The 20,318-nt window shown below is 38.8% G+C and overlaps 1 protein-coding gene across 9 annotated transcripts in view; it reads right to left on the reverse strand.

The window, feature by feature from the left end:
* The window catches only part of AUTS2 (activator of transcription and developmental regulator AUTS2), a 1,221,294-nt gene that overhangs the window by 837,912 nt on the left and 363,064 nt on the right, over positions 1-20,318 (reverse strand). The window contains exon 1 of one of the 9 annotated variants that reach the window (XM_061402556.1): positions 13,311-18,954. The exons of the other annotated variants lie outside the window; for them this stretch is intronic. Within the exon in view, the coding sequence (XP_061258540.1) occupies positions 13,311-13,358 (48 nt within the window). The 5' untranslated portion in view covers positions 13,359-18,954. Of the gene's footprint in view, positions 1-13,310; positions 18,955-20,318 lie in introns of those variants that run through there. 9 annotated transcript variants of the gene reach the window in all.

Here is a 20,318-nt window from a genome sequence, read left to right on the forward strand (position 1 = left end):
AATTTTGTTACTTCCTCCCAAACTATATATTTATTTCCATAACATATTGGCTTTGCCAAATATTAATAAAGCTAACAAGCTCAGTTTAGTTCAGTTCGGTTGTTCAGTCAAGTCCGACTCTTTGCGACCCCATGAATTGCACCATGCCAGGCCTTCCTGTCCATCACCAACTTCCGGAGTTCACTCAAACTCATGGGCATCGAGTCGGTGATACCATGCAGCCATCTCATCCTCTGTCATCCCCTTCTCCTTCTGCCCCCAATCCCTCCCAGCATCAGGGTCTTTTCCAATGAGTCAATTCTTCGCATGAGGTGGCCAAAGTACTGGAGTTTCAGCTTCAGCATCAGTCCTTCCAAGGAACACCCAGGACTGATCTCCTTTAGGATGGACTGGTTGGATCTCCCTGCAGTCCAAGGGACTCTCAAGAGTCTTCTCCAACACCACAGTTCCAAAGCATCAATTCTTCGGTGCTCAGCTTTCTTCACAGTCCAACTCTCACATCCGTACATGACCACTGGAAAAACCATAGCCTTGACTAGACAGACCTTTGTTGGCAAAGTAATGTCTCTGCTTTTTAAGATGCTATCTAGGTTGGTTGTAACTTTTCTTCCAAAGAGTAAGTGTCTTTTAATTTCATGGCTGCAGTCATGAAATTTCACCATCTGCAGTGATTCTGGAGCCCAAAAAATAAAGTCTGACACTGTTTCCACTGTTTCCCCATCTATTTCCCATGAAGTGATGGGACCAGATGCCATGATCTTCGTTTTCTGAATGTTGAGCTTTAAGCCAACGTTTTCACTCTCCTCTTTCACTTTCATCAAGAGGCTCTTCAGTTCCTCTTCACTTTCTGCCATAAGGGTGGTGTCGTCTGCATATCTGAGCTTATTGATATTTCTCCCGGCAATCTTGATTCCAGCGTGTGCTTCTTCCAGCCCAGCGTTTCTCATGATGTACTCTGCATAGAAGTTAAATAAGCAGGGTGACAATATACAGCCTTGATATACTCCTTTTCCTATTTGGAACCAGTCTGTTGTTCCATGTCCAGTTCTAACTATTGCTTCCTGACCTGCATATAGGTTTCTCAAGAGGCAGGTCAGGTGGTCTGGTATTCCCATCTCTTTCAGAATTTTCCACAGTTTATTGTGATCCACACAGTCAAAGGCTTTGGCATAGTCAATAAAGCAGAAATAGATGTTTTTCTGGAACTCTCTTGCTTTTTTGATGATCCAGCAGATGTTGGCAATACTCATGTAAATGCTTTTATCTTCCTTAATAGAAGTGGCCATTTGACAGAAAACACAAAATCCTACAATAAGACTCATTAGCTCTTTGACCTACAAAGTGAAGGCTTTTTTTTTTCACGCACATTTATACAATCTTTGCACACATGCAGTGCAGGGCACACTCCTTCAGATTCTAGAGGGCTATAGCATGCTTCCTATCACTGTAATGAAGTCACTCTCAGGAACTTCAACAATTTGAAAATGAGAATGTAAAGCTACATCCACCACATAATTTTCTATGGATTTTTCCTTCATGCCAAAAAAAACTGACTCCATGTAAGTTCTCAACAAGGGAATAAATTGGCAAGTTATAATGAAAACCCAAAGGAACTGTGACAAATACTACATAGAAACATCAGAAAGAATGAGATGTGGGTAAGTGCAAAAAGGACAATATAAAAGCATGTAGAAATAATTACAGAAGTAAATAAGGGCACACAGGGAAAGGCACAAGCAAAAACTAAAACTTATGCCAATGTTAGGATTATAATGGCTTTTTCCTAACAAAAGGAAAGGAAAGTTAGTAATGAATGAAAGAAAAGGTTCAAGTCCAGTTACACCATTGGTTTCTAACTACAGTCTACACTTCCGGCCACTAAGCAGGATTCCAGGCTTACTGCTCTTCTGCAGACTGCAGGGTTTGGACTACATTGCTTTGCAGCTCCAAAATTCAAACAGTCTTTCCTTGTCACTAAACAGTAAAGTCTTCCCTTGTTTCTTGTTGGATGACAGTCACTATATGATAAAGTCCTTGAACATTATACCAAGAAAGAATCTGAGTATGTGCCCAAATTATACCCCATCTAATTCTCTCTGAAGGCTTTCATCTTGTCAAGGACAGGGCAAAACTGAGTCTTCCACTGGTTAAGTAAATGGCCAGGCTGCTGGGTTATCACATGCCAAGACCCATGCTTTCTCTCTGACAGCTTGTTTGGTTCCCTGAGTGGTAAAAGAGGCTGAAGAGAAACAAACTCATTCATGTAATTTTTCTTCATTTTACCTGTGGGTGATGACTCCCACTGGTAAGCATGGCCTTGCTTCTGTCTTTTATTCTTCTCTCAGGCTCACACATAAATAACATGCACACTCCAGAGGCCCAAAGAAAATATTCCATGTTTTTATGGATGCCCTGGAGCAAAAGAGGGAAGAGAAAGGAAAAGAAAAGGAAAAAAAAAAAAAAACACCCAAAAACATAGCACACAAAGCCTTCCTTGTTCTTGTAATCTTTCTTAGACAAATTCTACGCTAGAGAAAGCCACAGCTGAGTATTTCATGGTGGTGTTAAACACTACTTAAGTCCCATGAGAGGGGAGCCATGCACTCCCTTTAGTATTCACTGTGCTAAGCTTACTCAGCTTTCCTGAAAGATAATCTAACAGAGCAGTCAGAAGGAAAAAGCACAGACCAAGGTTACTTGCTCTTAGCTGCTTATACACCATTTATTTCCTGCCCAGGAAAGAAAGCAAATAAAAATGTTCTTGGGACCAGTTCTCATGAAGTCTGGTATTCTTCCCTGCACAGAGATAGGCCAAACATTCATAGACCAATTCAATAAATTAAATTCAGGCAATATATTCCTAAAACTTTGTTCTATGCCACAGACACATATACTCCAGGAAGACTAGATTTCTTGTCCTCAAGGAACACCCGATCTCAGAACAAAACAACACAAACAGATACATACCAGATTAATGTGAACAAATAGCTAAGCAAAAATAGAAACTCAGGATTAGCTTTATAAATCAAAGAAAAAGACGGTAAGTGCAAATGCTACTACCATAAACAATGCAGAATAAACAACTCACTATGTGCACATTTCAAATGCGAAGAACAGGAGGACGCGTATCGTGATGGCTCTGACTAACCTCACACAGCCTATCAGGGGCCCACTCATGCTCTAATGACTCCCAGTGTATCTTGTTAGAAGGAGATGCCATTTATTAATGCTTGCATTTTACTCTTTAAGTTTTTCCACGATTTATACACAAATTTGAAGTATTTCAAGACTTGTGACACTCAAAGACCAGACTGACTTCACAACTCTCAAGCATTGATGATGGGTAATAAAGACCATGATGAGTATCATTTAGATGGCTGTAATGGAATATAAAAACCACAGGCAATAAACAGTACTCACTCATGAGATAAAAGCGATTATATTGATCATATCTATGTGCATTAAGTACTAACATCGGATGTTAATTAACCCAAAGTCTTGAGTAAAAAATTAAATACAAAATAAGGAAGAAAATCCATACTTACTTACAGAATAAAAATGAAATATATATCACCTGATTTTAGGTGAATATTAATTGACCTAATATCAGGCCAACCATGTATCTTTTATCTTTTATTAAAAATCTTTTAAGTGACTTCTATTCAATTGACAAGCCAAATCAACTGATGGTCCTTATTTCCTTTGTGAAACATATTGAATGATTCATAGCCAATGAATGCCGCTTTAGGAGGCACCAATACATTATACACTAAGAGTAAACAGTTTGTTTCCATACCTGTTTCCAATAGTTATAGCCAGTATTTAACTAACAGTATTTAACTACATATCATGTAAAACAGTGAGGGTAAAAGGAAAGTGAGATATTACTTCCATAAAAACTAAGCTGGGGACTTCCCTGGTTGCCCAGTGGTAAAGATTCCGCCTGCCAGTGCAGGAGACATGGGTTCAATCCCTGGTCCAGGAGGATCTCACAGGCTGCACAGCAGCCAAGCCCATGCACCACAACTGTTGAGCTTGTGCTCTAGAGCCAGGGAACCACAACCACCGAGGCCACGCCCTGCAACTACTGAAACCCATGTGCCTAGAGCCTGTGCTCCAAGACTAGAGAAGCCATTGCAATGAGAAGCCTGTGTACCACAACTAGTGAGTAGTCCCCACTCGCTGCAACTAGAGAAAAGCTTGCACAGTGACGAAGACCCAGCACAGCCAAAAGTAAATAAATATTAATAAATAACTAAATATTTTAAAAATTAAGCTGAACACAGTAAAGGGGGGGCTCCTTAAAAAAAGAAAAAAAAACAAACAAAAACTGTTCTGGAATTAAATGTGAGACAATCCTAAAGACTAGGAGAAGGAACCAAAAAGGAGTTTGCACTCAAGATTACTCACATATGTCTAAGTTATTTCAACAGTTTTAGGAAACCCTCATAGACAATTGTGGTCAATGCATTATGGATGTGGTTTATTCAAGGAAGAAGAATTGGAACGTGAATCAGTGGAACCATTCTCAAACAGTTCTCACTGAACATTTTAAACTCCTGAGGATCTTTTTAAAAACTCACTGCCAAGGCTGTACTTCAGATCAATTTAATTAGAATCTCTAGGGTTGATACCTGGACTTCAATGTTTTTTTTTCAAAGCTCCCCCAGTGGTTCCAATGTGCAGCCAATGCAAACAAGGATCTACATAAAAAGATTGGTTACAGGAAGTATTGTCTTACCATAAAATAATGTGTTAAAGTATACACTTTTTTTCTTTTAATGGTTTCAAGCTTTAGCAGTTTCTGTTTTGTAACTGCACTATGGGACTGATGATCTCAGGGATAGGTATTCTACCAAAGAACAAAATGTGTAAGCTGATTTACTTTGGCCTAACAAGTAAAATGAATGGGATTTAAATACCCTTCCTCACAAAGATTCACGGGTAAGATCCATCAGTTTCAGAGGTTGAAACATCACTTTCATAATTTCAGGGAAGCTCTTCAGTCCTCCCTATGTAAAACTGATCTATCCTACACTTTCTATAATATTATGACATCCTTCAACTACTCCAAGTATATATAATCACATTCTAGAAAAGCAGAGGAGTCGGTAAATTTAAAAAATTGGGGTGGGGGGGTTACCTTGGGGAAGAAGGAGCTGGAGAGAAACTTAGTTTCATTGTGTGTAGCAAAACCCTCTGATTTAGGAAGCCAAATTCATAAATTCACTTTCATTTATTCATGCAAAAAGCATACAGTAAACAACCGCTCTATACACATGGCTACTCCAAATACTCTAAAACAATGCAAAAACAAAACAAAAATATCATCTGAAAAATAAAGCCAATATGAGTCCATATCCTTCTTCAATCCGTCTTCTGATACAACAGTAAAGCACAAAGTCTGTCAACAGGGAGCTGTCGGCGCCTGCTGAAGAGGAAGCTTACTTGCACTAGGTGCCACTCAAGGGCAAAACTGCCTAATGAAAGTCACACTTGATGTACCACCTACACTTCAATTCCAAGTGGCTCAACTGCTAGCTATAGTCCTCCTCCTACTCATCAAATAATCTGGAATGAGGCTTTTGATTTAGATTAGCTGCATCTTTTATTTCCAAAGCATACCAGAAATAACATAGTCTTCAAATTTAACATTTGAAATGGGTTCTACTTACCTCCTTATACTTATTCAAAGAAAACAACTATAATTGAAATCCTTCCACTGGAAAGGAAGCCCTTGGAAGTTCTGAGCAGTTGCTCATCCATAAGCATCTATGAATAGTCTTTCCATTAAACTCAGTCCTTCTAACGATGGAAAAAAATTTACAGTGTAACCTGGTGTAAACATCAAGTTCTTCTCATGTCAAACAACAGGTTTTCCTCTAGCAAACAACAAACAAGGGCAGAGGAGACAGGTTCTGTCTGGTTCAAATTCTAAGGTCTTTCAAGTGAGAATACTCCATAGCCTATGTGTCTTCTCAAGTTTCCAAATGGTTTTGTGACACAAATTCATTGCTTCACTCTAACAAAAGTTTACTGAGATAAAAGTCTATAAAATATTAATAAGGTACAGTCATCATGATTACATAAATTTCCAAACATACTGTGTAAATAAATTTCAAATTAACTGAAGTTAAAGACTGAGAGTACATACTTTAAGCTTATTAGACAGATATTGTATAAGGTTATGAGCAAGGCTGGCAAATATGGTCAAACAATACTTATTGTTCAGAGCGGCTGTTAAGAGGAACACTTCTCACTAAAGGAAAAAAAAAATATCTCATTCTCTCCTCCTAATTCAATACCTCAATTGTAACTGAATATTTCAAGAAGAAAATCTATTGTTTCCTACATTATGGTGTTTCTGGCTAAAGTACTTAACTATTTTTCACTGAAGCCAATATTAATAATTCTAATCTTGTTACCAAAATGCACTGTCAAAACTTCATGGCAAAAGAAAAATATTGTAAAGACAGTGTTTTTTATGGATCTAGATCTTGAGAGAATAGCAATGAAGGTGGGGGGTGGAATTTCAGGTTTGTAAGATAAGAAACAACAATGTAAATATACTCAACACTACTGAACTGCACACTTACACAATGGTGAAGATGGTAAATTTCATATAACATGCTTTTTACCATCATAAAATATTTTTTATTAAAAAACCCCAAAAACTTTGATGGATGAGCTCAATATCAGGTATAGGTAAGACAGGAAAGAATTAGAGAATCTCAAGATAAAAAAATTGAAATTACTAAGTCTAAACAAAAGAGAAAATATAGACTAAAGGGGAAAAAAGAAAAAAACAAACAAACACAGAGTATCAGGGAGCTGTGGGATTGAAACAAAAGTTCTAAGAATTCAGTTCACAGCATCCGAGGATGGAAGGAGAAAGGGCTAAAAAAATAAAAAGTACATGGTAAAACTTGCACAGTTTGGCAAAAGACACAAAACTACAGATTCAAGTAGCAGAATAAGCCCGAAGCTATACCACACCAAGACCCATTACAATAAAAGGTTTGAAAACTAAAGACACAGAAAAATTCTGGAAATAGCCAGAAACAACACATGACTTACAGGGGAAAGAAGGACAGTGAGTTTCTCATAAGAAACTCTATAGGCCAGGAAAAGGATTAAAGATACATTTGATGGCTAAAAAGAATGTCAAGCCAGAACTGGATAGCAAGTAACAATATTCCTGAGGAAGAACTGCATACTAAAGACATTCTCAAATTAAAGAAAACTAAGAAAATGTGTTGCTGTACCTATCTTTAGGTATAAAGGAAGTTCTCTTCTTAAAAAAAAAAAAAAAAACAGGAAATGATAAAGTAATTTTAACTACCAGAAAGGGGAAAAAGAACAACGGAAAGAGCAAAAGAAATATACTTTTTCCTCTTGAGTTTCCCAAATCATGACTGATGGTTAAAGCAAATATTACAACTGTCTTGAGATGGTTCTAAATGCATGTTAGAGGAACTATTTAAGATAATTATAATATAAATGGGAGAGTATATTTTCAACAGTTTCAACAGAACTGTATATTTTGACAGTTCACTCAAGCTGACAAAAACCTGACCACAGTGGACTGTGATGTATACATGCTGCAGTATCTAGAACCACCACTAAAAGCAACCACTAAAAAGCTGTACAAAGATAAATATTTAACAACATTATAGATAAATCAAAATGAAATCTGAGAAAATTCCACGATGTAATTGACAGAAAAAGGAAGGGAAAAAAATAAAAACATTATACAAAAAATTGGCACACTTATGCCTTATACATTAATAATTATAAGGAAACGAAACTTGAAATATCCCAATTAAATGACAGATTAGTAGAGTGCATTAAAAAACATGATCCAACTATATGCTATCTAGAGTTTCTTTAAATATCAAACTTAAGTATATACAACACAGAAAGTAAAAATATGAAAGGATCTATCATAAAAACATTTGCCAAAAAGGAAACAATAGTGATATATTAATATCAGATAAAATAGACGTTCAAGCACATAGAATTGCCAGGGACAGAGACGGAAGCCACATGATGTGGCTCAGACGGTAAAGCATCTGCCTGCAATGCGGGAGACCTGGGTTTGATTCCTGCGTCAGGAAGATCCCCTGGAGAAGGGAATGGCAATCCACTCCAGCACTCTTGCCTGGAAAATCCCATGGACGGAGGAGCCTGATAGGCTACAGTCCATGGGGTCGCAAAGAGTCGGACATAACTGAGCAAGTTCACTTTCACTTTTCATACTGAGGAAAAATAATAATCCTAAGTAGACCTGAAAATATATGAAGCAAAAACTGACAGAACTGAAAGGAAGAAGTCGAACCACAATTATAATCAAAGCCCTCAACCACCCCTTTCTCAACAACTGATAGAACAACTAAACAGAAAATCACATACAGAGATGAACTCAACATTAATCACAAGGTCTACCTGACACGGCAGAACATTCTACTCAAAACAGAATACACATTCTTTTCAAGTGCCCAAGTAAACCATACTGAAACAGATCCACACCATGGGTCAGTAAACAAACCTCAGTAAATGTACAAGAATTCAAACCCTACAAAGTGTGTTCTCAGATCACACTGGAATCAAACTAGGAAAGGATAACAAAGGCCAACAGAAAAAGGTCCAGACATTTGGAAACGAAACCACACACCACTAAACAATTCATGTATCAAATAAGAAGTCTCAAGGTGGGGAAAATACATTAAACTGAATTAAAATGAAAATAATACAACATATCAAAAAGCAAAAAAAATTCTTAAGATTTAACACAAAGAGGAAGCCATACAATGAGAAAAAAAAAATCCATAAATTGGACTGTACCAAAATTAAAATTTTTTTGTTCTGTAGAAGACTTTAAGAATTAGAAAAAAAGATTTTAAACCTCATATCCAATAATGGATTAGCATCTAGAATACATTAAGAACTTTAAAAACTCAGCAGTAAAACTCAGAAATCTAGTTAAAAAATAGGCAAAGGATATTTAATGAGGAAGATACATTTAACAAAAGAAGATACTCAGATGACCAAGAAGTAAACAAAAGGACATTTGACATGATTAATTATTAGGAAAATGAAAATTAAAACCACAGTGAAAGATAATTACACACCAATAGGATGGCTAAAATAAAAGCCAGTAAACCACCAAATGCTGTTGAAGATGCAGAGAAAACAGGCAACTCACACTACTGCACTGAAGAGAATGTATAATGATAGAGAAACAGTGAAAGCCAGTTCTGGTAGCCTCTTAAAAATTAAACATACTACTCAAGAATTGCATTTCTTAGCATTTATCCTACAGAAAACTGACGTCTACACACCAAAACATACACAGAAGTTATGTAGACAAATGTTCACAGCCGTTCTATTTGTATTAGAAAAAAACCTGGGAGCAGCGCAGACATCCCTCAATAGGAAAATGATTAAATGAGCAGTGGTGTGTCCATTCCTTGGAGTACTACTACTCAGCAACAGAAGGAACAACACAGAACAACTTGAAGGAATATCCAGAGAATCACTTCGAGTGAAAAAAGATAATCCCCCAAACGTTACATCGTATATGATTCCATTTATATAATATTCATGAAATATCAAAACTTAAAAATTGGAGAAAAAAATATTGGTTGCTAGGAGTTAATGACTAGGGGTATGGGGGCAGGCCAAGTGCTGTGCCTATGAAAAGACCAAGAGGAACAATCCTCTTGGTGATGGAATTGTTCAATACCTTGAGTATATTATCATTAATATTCTGGTTGTGACATTGTACAACAGTTTCATAAAGTGTTATCATTGGAGAAACTACTTAAAAGGCAGATGGTATCACTCTGTATTATTTTCTACAACTACATATGAATCTAGTATTATCTCAAAAAGTTTACTTTTTAAAAAGTATATTAGGTGATACTTCTCCCAATTGAATAAATGAAAAAATACTTTTATCAAGTTTCTATATGTTGCCCAAGATCATATACTACTAGTAAATGGTAGATGCAGAAATCAAACTCATGTTTGCTAGACTCCCCAGAAAAGTCATAGCTTTTCTTAATACATTTAGGGAATAAATGAGCACCTGTTATGTGTTGGAATTAACAGATACAAAGAAATTGACAACATAGTTCAGTACTCTAGGGTCTTATGGTATAGAGGACATAGACTCTGGAGTAAATTATTACAATAAAATATATTATGTATATACAGGCCAATGCTAGCATTGCTGAAGGACATCAAGTGAGGATTCTTCAATGGGAGAGGACAGTCATTAACAAGAAAGGGGTTAAGGGACACAGACTGACCTTTTAACAAGATCACTCTAGACATGTTTTAGTGCACTAGAAGGCATCATGAGCATCTTGGAGATAAACTAGGAGACTCCTCTAATAGGCGAGCTGGGAGATCTAAAACAGATCTAAGATGGGCCCTTGAACACAGATGACCAGCAAGATATGGTAGTAAATGGGAAGAAGACAACGTTTGGTTGTGGAAGTGGAAATTAACTGCATTTTCGCATTTTAGAGATGCTTCATCTGAGGTTTCTGTTGAACTTGAAGGCAGATATCTAACTGGTCAATGAAATATATGCCTCTGAAGAAAGAGATTAGACTAGTAAAATAGGTTTTGGAATAATCAGTTATTAAACATAGCAAAATATATGAAAATAGGAAATATTCTAAGAGAATGTATAGAAGGAGAAAGAGGCAAGGAGTATGATGAACTTAATTCAAGCAAGCAATATTTCAGAAGGAATGATAGCCCAGTATTGACCAAATTTAAGAAACAGATTACTCAAAAATAATTTAGACAAACAGTAGCATCGATGTATACATACTTTCATGTAAATAACAGATAGCTGGTGAGAAGCTGCTTATATAACACAGGGGAACCAAGCCTGCTGCTCTGTGATGACCTAGAAGGGTGGGACAGGAGAAGGGAGGGAGGCTCAAGAGGGAGGGGATATATGTATAATTATGACTGATTTGCGTTGTTGTACAGCAGAAACCAACACAACACTGGAAAGCAATTTTTCTCCAATTAAAAAAATAATAATTTAAATGGAAAAACAGAAGTGGGCATGTGCACGCAGTGGTAGCTAAAAAGATGTTTGTGTTTACTACACATGTATGTTTAATTATGAAAAGGGGGTTTGTGTTACTATACATGTATGTTTAATTTTGAAAAGGGGTCAAAATCCTAATTATCATAAAGAAATGTTTTTCTGTGCCCATGTTTTTGGTGATATATACTGGAATTTCTTAGTTTTTCTTGCTCACTACTTAAGACTGATTCAATAATTTTCCTAAATATAAAACAATGAAATGGCTGGCCATCAAAAATACTCTGTAATGTTTTTTATCTATCCAATAATTAAAAGTTTATATCAGTTCATGTGGTCAGTATTTGAAAATGAATTTTTTCTTTTTTTGCCTTTTTAAAATACTGGAGGAAATTCAAAATTAATAACCCTTTAAAAGAATGGCTTTTAGGAAGAATACAAAAAAGAATCGTTGTAATTTGGTTTTAAGCATCTCTGTCCCTGGGTTTACACTAAAGTCTTTCATCTCTCCAAATGAAACTAAACTCATTTTGAATTCTGGAAAAAAAATGTGAGTTTAAAAAATAAATCATTGTGAAGGAACAAAAGAACAGAATTTCTGTTGAGAATCACAGAAATCTAGAGCATCAATAAGCAGGCTGCACAAGACTGAGATTTTTCTGTTTCTCTTATTCCCCCTATTCTAATATAAACAGGATATTCTCCAGTTAGCTATGGAGTCTTAGACTATTTAGCTTTACATTACACGCATGCCGTGGCATATGAATGCACTCCCTCCTGGTTTTGTTGCTACAGGAATAGTAAGGTAGTTATTCAAATAAAGCAACTAATGTAATGTCCTCCTTTTCTTTTATATGAAGATCATTTCTTGAAATATTTTCCAGCTTTTAACGTTAGTTTTCTTTCACTCCTTACCTCTGAGCTTCAGGTTTCTATGGCAGGATATTTAAGGTCAAAGGAAAGGTTATGGAGGTAGAGTACACTTTTAATTAACCAAAATTCATAACAACAAACAATAGGTAATGGGCTGCTCAAAGGAAAGTAATCTAGTGAGGAAAAAACTAACCCCCACATCACAATGACACACTGTCCTGACCCTATGCACAAAGGTAATATTTCAGTCATAACAGTTTTAATAGTTAACAATGCAAATATGTCTAAAATGGGAAATGAATTTCTTAAATAAAAATCCTATACTTTGACTATGGGTAAAGAACAAGTAATTTCATTGTCACAAAAACACAGCAGAAACAAACCTACACAGAAAATAACAATGTGGAGAAACATAGCCCAAAGTGTACTAATGTCAATTAAACTAGAAAAATGGAAGAATTTTTCAATATGCTTATATAAATGCAATCATAAATATTATGACAAAAACCATCATAATTTTCCATCTTGCCATATCATGATTCCATTCTCTAGGGTCTCAGCTTAATTCTACAGTCAGTGTTTTCAACAAACAAAGCAAAGAAAGAAGGATTACAAAAGGGAGGCATTTTAGGATGCCCCTGGAAACCTCGTTACTAACCCAATAAATTCCCAACAGAAGTGATATGTACAGATGTAGAACCAAAATGATGGCCAACAGCTTCAGGCAAGTTTAGATGTGTTAGGAAGTACATACTTCTTTCCTCAAAGTCTAGTCATGATGTATTAAAACAGTGTACTGTAATACTGAAATTTCAGATGCAGCCAAAGTTCACTGCCTCCCTAAAATATAACCCCCCAAAATAGAGTAAAAAGATAATCTCATCAACAGCCAAAATGATGGGGATGCTTTCTCTGAGCAAAGTCACTTAACTGAAAGAAAAAATACAAATAAAAACTTCTGACTAAGCAAACATTCAGGTAACAGGAAGGGTCTGTCAATTTCTTTCAGAGGCAAAAATGCATCAAGTTTCATAGCAAATATTCCTCTTGAAAATTCTCTATTCAATCTAAAGAAGTATAGCCTGTCTTTCCTGTTACTACAGTTTCATCATTTTTCTTCTTTTAACAGTAAATAATGCCTCTGGAAGGGAATGTGAAGACTCCTTCCTTTTGGTCAGTGGCAAGGTCAGACAGCAAGTATAGAGCCTGCATTTCATCCAGGAATCATTAAAGCAGAGGACACGCGTTCACAAATAAAGCTTCTGGGTTCATCTGCTTCCCTGAATAGCCAGAGGAGCTCAACAACATGAGAAGCCTGGAGGGAGGTGGCAGGATTCCCTTGGGAAGAGAAAACATATTGACTTACCTTCTCTGCATACTTGAACTTAACATAGAACCAGCTTGACTTGATCATTGTCTCACCTCCTGCTCTCAGAGGAAAAGGAGATGGGGAAAAAATAAAAATAAAAAGAGGAACAGAAACAACAAAAACAGAGTGCTGAAGAAAAAGCTGCTTTTCAGCAAAGGCTTCTTCCAGATGCTGAGTTTTCCAAAGGACGACATGTATTCAAAGGAGGGGCTGAAGGCAAAGGCACAGGAAAATGCACTATTAATCTGGCCTCCTTCCGCCTAATGTTCCTATACACCTTCCCTTGGCGCCTACAGCGCAGTGCAAGCTCGCTCCGGAAACTGCACTCCAGGACTGCCTTGCTGAGCTGTCTGCCTCTCCCTCCTCTCTCTCTCCCTCTGGGTTGCTCTCTTGGCTGGCTGACAGGAGAACTCCTCAAATGGGCTTCAGTCGCCTTCATCACAAATGGCACATGTCAGTAAAGACAGGAGGCAGGTCCTAGCCCCAGTCCCCTCCCAGAAGGGCAACTCCTCTTCCTACCCCTACCCCCAGGGATGAATAACGAATTCCAGAACTTCCCCTCGGGACACAGATTAACACCTGGCCAAACATTATTCTGACAAGAGCCAGAGTTTAGAGAAAGGACCCTGCCACAGCTTTAACCTCATGATCTCCTTAACAAGATCAGGTGGTGACCCTTCTCCATGCCTACAGAAGATTACAACACTAAAAACAGCCCAGTCTCTTTTAGCAAAAAGTGAATAAGAACCGGTTTTAAATTCTCCAGCTGAAACAACATCTTTCAATCCTGTGTAGTCAGAGAAAGAGAAACTGGAACAGCTTTCTCTTGCCATTCCCTCTTACTTCTAATATACTAGCTGCCAAAACAGCTCCTGGTATTCAGCCTTAAGAACTAACAGCTTGGTAAAATGACTGGCACTTATACATACATTCCTTTCCCTCACAGAAATAAATGTAAAGACAGTGTTTTTTATTTTTGTTTCACTACTATTAACTAGTTAAACTTTTCAAGATTTCAAGAAAAGTTGTGAAATAGAATGATGGCGCTGACTTTACAAGATGCCAGAGATGGAATGGAGAAACAGAAGTGAAACGCAGGCACATGGCTTTAGCATATGTGAAGGGGAGACACCTGTGCATCACTGTAGTAAGACAATCAGGCACATGGAAAAGAGTGATTCTCAAAATATTAATAATATGGTGTGGCCCTTGTCCCTATTCTCCATACCCCTACTGGGATCTCTACCCCAAGTGATAACAATTGATAATATTTATTAAATACAAAATAATTAAGATTAATCTGGATTTTAAAATAAACTCTACAGGATTCTCTAAACTACAAAAGACTATCTGCACTTCATCCCTACAGACCCTTCTTTTGAGGCTTGTCAAGATCTACCACAGTCAAGGTTTCTGAGAGTATAATGTTGGCTGAGACCTAAATATCATTTACTACATATCTTCTGAGCACCAAAGAAATGATGCTTTTGAACTATAGTGCTGGAGAAGATTCCTGAGAGTTCCTTGGACTGCAAGATGATGAAACCAGTCAATCCTAAAGGAAATCAACCCAGAATATTCATTGAAAGGACTGATGCTGAAGCTCCAATACTTTGGCTGCCTGATGCAAAGAGCCACCTCACTAGAGAAGACCCTAATGCTGGGAAAGATTGAGGGCAGGAGAAAGGGGTGACAAAGGATGAGATGGTTGGATGGCATCACCAACTCAATGGGCGTGAGTTTGAGCAAACTCTGGGAGATAGTGAAGCACAGGGAGGCCTGACGCACTGCAGTCCATGGGGTCACAAACAATCAGACGCAACTTAGCGACTAAACAACAACATATCTTTATGGAAAGGGGATAAGCTTTCATTTTTTAACCTGCTATTATACACCACTGGGCTAAGCAGTAGCTTCTTTTTAGTTTTCAAAATAATAGGAGTGATTACCACTGGAGAAGCGAATGACTACCTACTCCACTATTCCTGCTTGGAAAATTCTATGGACAGAGGAGACTGGCAGCATATAGTCTATGGGGTCACAAAGAGTCAGACAAAATGTGTGATTAAGACTTTCACACCACTGAAAAGCCCTTCCGAAACACTCTATAGTTACATCACAATAATTATAAATCTTCCCATATTTTGGAAGAAGTTTTTTCTAGTACACACACTCTAACATTCTAATACTATTTCAGCAGAGCAGCTGCGTAAGTCCAGAATAAAACTTGATGTTAAAATTGACAACAAGTGTGTCAAAACTTATCCTCTAAGATTCATGTACAATAAAGGATCTCTGTGGATTCTAATTTGAATTATTAAGTAAGGGTATAAACCACTTAGGAGGTGCGAGATGACGTAAATGAAGTTCGTACCTGAAGGCTTCTATTTCCTCCGAGGAAAAAAGGACTCTATTCTTACTGGCCTCTCTCAAATTCCTGAATCTTTCTAGTATTCAGTAGCTCTTCTTTCTAGAACACTCCTTATGTCTTTGGTGGCTCAGATGGTAAAGAATCCACCTGCAATGCTGGAGACCTGGGTTTGATCCCTGGGCTGGAAAGATCCCCTGGAGGAGGGCATGGCAACCCACTCCAGTATTCCTGCATGGAGAATCCCCATGGACAGAGAATCCTGGCGGACAGTCAATGGTATTGCGAAAAAGTTGGACATGACTGAGCAACTAAGCACATACAGTCACATCACCTACATCAAATTCTCTCATCCTTCAGACTGGTACTTAAGCTGTCACTTCCTCCAGCTTTCCTTGTCCTCAGCCTGAGATTGCCTTGGGCACATCTATAATATACTGAACTTACTGCCTCTTGGCATTTATCATACAATATTCTTCTTGCATACTTACTCTTCTGCATCTCCTTCTAAACTGAAGGTCTCCTGAGAGCAAGTGACAGCCTGTGGCTTGGCATAGAGAATCGGCAGAACTAATGCTAAGTCAGTACTGTCGGATAGGATGGAGGAAGGAGAACTTAGAACTTGGGTCACATGGCAAGAGTGGAGACGAAACAATGCATGGAAAGTCCTTAGTATATTCTCTCTAAAATAGTAAGCTCTTGATAAATGTTTGATATCCTTCAGCTTTGAGTGGGGAGAGTTTGGAACTTCCACCAAGGGGAGAAAGAAAGTGAACTCAGTAAATGCATTGATGGGCAATACTGAAGAAGCCAACAGCTGCCGAGGCCCACTGATCTATATAACAACACCCAAACAGAGTTTTAATTCTCTCAAGTGGAACACAGACTCTCAAGAGGCCAGACAGCTGACATGCTCCTGAGTGGAAATGGGCAGAAGGATAAGACCTTCAAGGAACTGAGGGTGCTGGTGAGAGGGGTGGTGAGGGGATTACATATGTAACGCAGGCTGAGAAAGGAAAGAAGTGAGCCCAGAGGGGCTTGTAGACTCACAGAAGAGTGAGCAGCATCACAGAAGGATGGAATGGGAAGGGGAAAGATGGCAGGGCAGCCACTGACCAACTTTACTTACAGACATGCTGGCAAAATATTCTGTTTTGGGGACAGATGGTGGAAGACTGGGAATTTTTTTGAAGGTTAATTTGTTTCCTTGTGATTTTTCCCCCTTTACTGTAAATCCAAGCACTCAAAGGAACAGGGAAAAAGTAACATAATGAAGGATTCCAAAAAGTTATTTGCATAATCAAGTCATAAGACTCCTGGCCTTAGTAAATATTCATTCTTTTTGGCAAAGGACTTTAAAAGTTCATAAAAACAAATACTGTCTAACTTTGAGCATAAGGGTCTCTTTTTATATAAAAAGAAATAATAAACTCCCCATTTGATCATGTTTTAATTGTTAGCAGGCATTCATTGATTGAAGAAAAACAAAATGTAAGAATTTAATAATACGGAGATTCCCTGGTGGTCCAATGGTTAACAATCTATCTGCCAATTCAGGGAACACAGGTTCTATCCCTGGTCCGGGAAGACTCCACATGTCAAGGGGCAGCTGAGCCCGTGTGCCACCAACTACCGAAGTGCACGCACCCTAGAGCCGATGCTCCATGACAGGAGAAGCCCCTGCGGTGAGAAGCCCATGCACAGCAATGAAGAGTAGCCTCTGCTCACCACAACCAGAGAAAGCCCCATTCACAGCAATGAGGACCTAGTAGAGCCAAACATTGATTCTTTTTTTTTTTTTAAGAAAGAATTACCAGTTGAACAATGCATAGGGCTTCCCAGGTGACACTAAAAGAACCCGCCTGCCAATGTAGGAGACATAAAGAGATGTGGGTTTGATACCTGGACTGGGAAGATCCCCTAGAGGAGGGTACAGCAACACACTCCAGTATTCTTGCCTGGAGAATCCCCTGGACAGAGTAGCCTGGTGGGCTATAGTCCACAGAGTCACAAAGAATTGAACACAACTGAAGTGACTTAGCACAACGAGCACACACACACAATGTTTTTTACTGAATTTCTATTAACCATCCCTTTCAGAAACACCAAAAAATCATGTGCACACAGGAGTGCAGCACCTGTATCCTGACAGACATTGCATCTCCCAAGCTGAGAAACTACCTGAAGTAAACACTACACAGATGAAATCAATGAAACTCAGAAAGGTAAAGTGACGTCACCAAGGTCTCACACCTGGCTGTAGTCGAGCTGGATCTATGAGGTGCCCTGGCTCCTCCCTGGCATCATCCTACTGCATGCAGGGCCACCCCTGAGAAAACCGGGAAGACTGTTACATAGCTCAGATAACACAATGCAACCATGCGACAGAATTAGTAACTATAAATTCTCTAAGAATCAAGGGATGATAAAATAAAACTATTTAATTTATCCACAAAATACCTAACATTTGCAGTAATACAGGTTACTGCTTAATGGAAGGTGCGGTGGTTGTGGTTTACTTGCTAAGTCATGTCCAACTGTTGCAATCTCATGGACTGTAGCTGGCCAGGCTCCTCTGTCCATGGGATTTCCCAGGCAAGAACACTGGAGTGGGTAACGATTTCTTTCGCGAGGGGATCTTTCCAACCCAAGGATCAAATCTGCATCTTCTGCATGGCAGGTGGATTCTTTACTGCAGAGCCACCAGGGAAGCCCAAGGAAGGAGATGAAGCTCAATTCAAGGGGTAGACTTTTGCCTGTGTTTTTCTAAAGTCTCTTAAAAGAGGGGAAGGCCTAAAACTGATGGAGGGAGGGAGCAAAACCGACTTTATGGGAGAAAGTACAATGTGGAAGGCAGTGGATACAGGCAAGAGCTTTGGAGACAAAAGGATTTCAGTTCCAGTCCTGGACGTGCTAAGTGCTGGGTATAACTGCAAACTAGTCACTTATTTCTCTCAACCTCAAGTTCTTCATCTGTAAACTGAAGGTAACCAAACCTAACTTCAAATGATGATTCCTATGAAAATTAAAATAGCCTCATAGTTTTACAAAGCAGTTAACACAACTCCAGACTCACCACTGAGCTTGATAAAAGTTAGTGTCACCTTCAATTATATCACAACCTCCTAACCTTTGTTTAGTAGCTAGCTATAGTCAGCTGGAGTCGGAGAAGGCAATGGCACCCCACTCCAGCACTCTTGCCTGGAAAATCCCATGGATGGAGGACCCTGGTGGGCCGCAGTCCATGGGGTCGCTAAGAGTCAGACAAGACTGAGTGACTTCACTTTCACTTTTCACTTTCATACATTGGAGAAGGAAATGGCAACCCACTCCAGTGTTCTTGCCTGGAGAATCCCAGGGATGGCAGAGCCTGGTGGGCTGCCGTCTATGGGGTTGCAGAGTCGGACACAACTGAAGCGACTTAGCAGTATAGTCAGCTGGAAACATCACTTCTTAGCCTTCAATTCAGAAACTCCACCTGCTGTAACAGAGACTCAATCATCCTCTGCTTACATTCGAAACCTGATGTTCCATCAGGAAGGGAGGAAGAAGACAAGAGAAGGCACCACATCCGCCCAGCTCCACAGTGAACATAAGCAGGGAAAGGTGCCACAGCTTGTGAGCTTCCAGGCAGTCATCACTGACAATAAGAGCGCATTCTCTAATAAAACATGACTGCTATTTTATCCTCAGTGTTTTCTGGAGAATTAAAAGTCCACAAAAACATACACAGAGATATAAGAAACCAGCAATTGAGCCCTTTTAACTCTGAAACCACAACTAAGACAGGCTTCTGCAGAAACTCATTTTCATTTCCTGGCATAAACTCCTTCTCCTTCCAACTCCCACCCGCCTTTTTTGTTTTGTTTTAAACAGACAGTGTACTGTTAAAATCGGACGATCTTTGTGGAGGAATTGCTTCAGCTGCACTGAAAGAACCCTTTTCCACTGCAGCTGCACTTGGAACACACCATTTCCTCTGGCAGAGCATCTGAATGCTTGTTCAGAGAGGCTGAAGAGGTTCGATGGGCGCTCAAGGACTTTCTCTTTTCTCAGCGAACAGGGCTGGTCACAGCTCTTATAAAGCCTTCAGAAGGATTCATTTATCTGTCAAAAATGGCAAGACTCTTCCAGCTTTTGTACATGGTGTTTCCTCTGCTGGGGATGAAATTTCCTCTCTTCTTCAACCCTGCTAGTCCAGAAAATGCATTCTGGAAAATGCATTCATACACATGCTTTACACACACACACACACACACACACACACACACACACACACACCCTACTTCTGCTTAGCTCACAAACACACACACACACACACACCCTACTTCTGCTTAGCTCACAGTTCTCATCCCAGACTTCAACTCTTTACAAAAGCTTCCTTGATCCTTCAAAGGAAGAGTTTGCAAATGAAACTCTTAAGAAGTTCAGCTTAACAACAGAGCTTAAAATGACTTGAACACCAACGACAAAGAGATACAGCTGAACTACAACAGAACAATTTTTATCCTACAATACGTTCTGCTCTTCAGCAGAAAAGAAGGCTGCGTGTTCTTTCCTACTCACGACCCTCCATGATAAATGTGTTCTTCCTTAAGCCCTCAGGGGAGGTGGACGTGCACATCAGCTGAGCATTT

The sequence above is a fragment of the Bos javanicus genome, chromosome 25 (genome assembly GCF_032452875.1).
Source record: "Bos javanicus breed banteng chromosome 25, ARS-OSU_banteng_1.0, whole genome shotgun sequence".
Classification (NCBI taxonomy): Eukaryota; Metazoa; Chordata; class Mammalia; order Artiodactyla; family Bovidae; genus Bos; species Bos javanicus.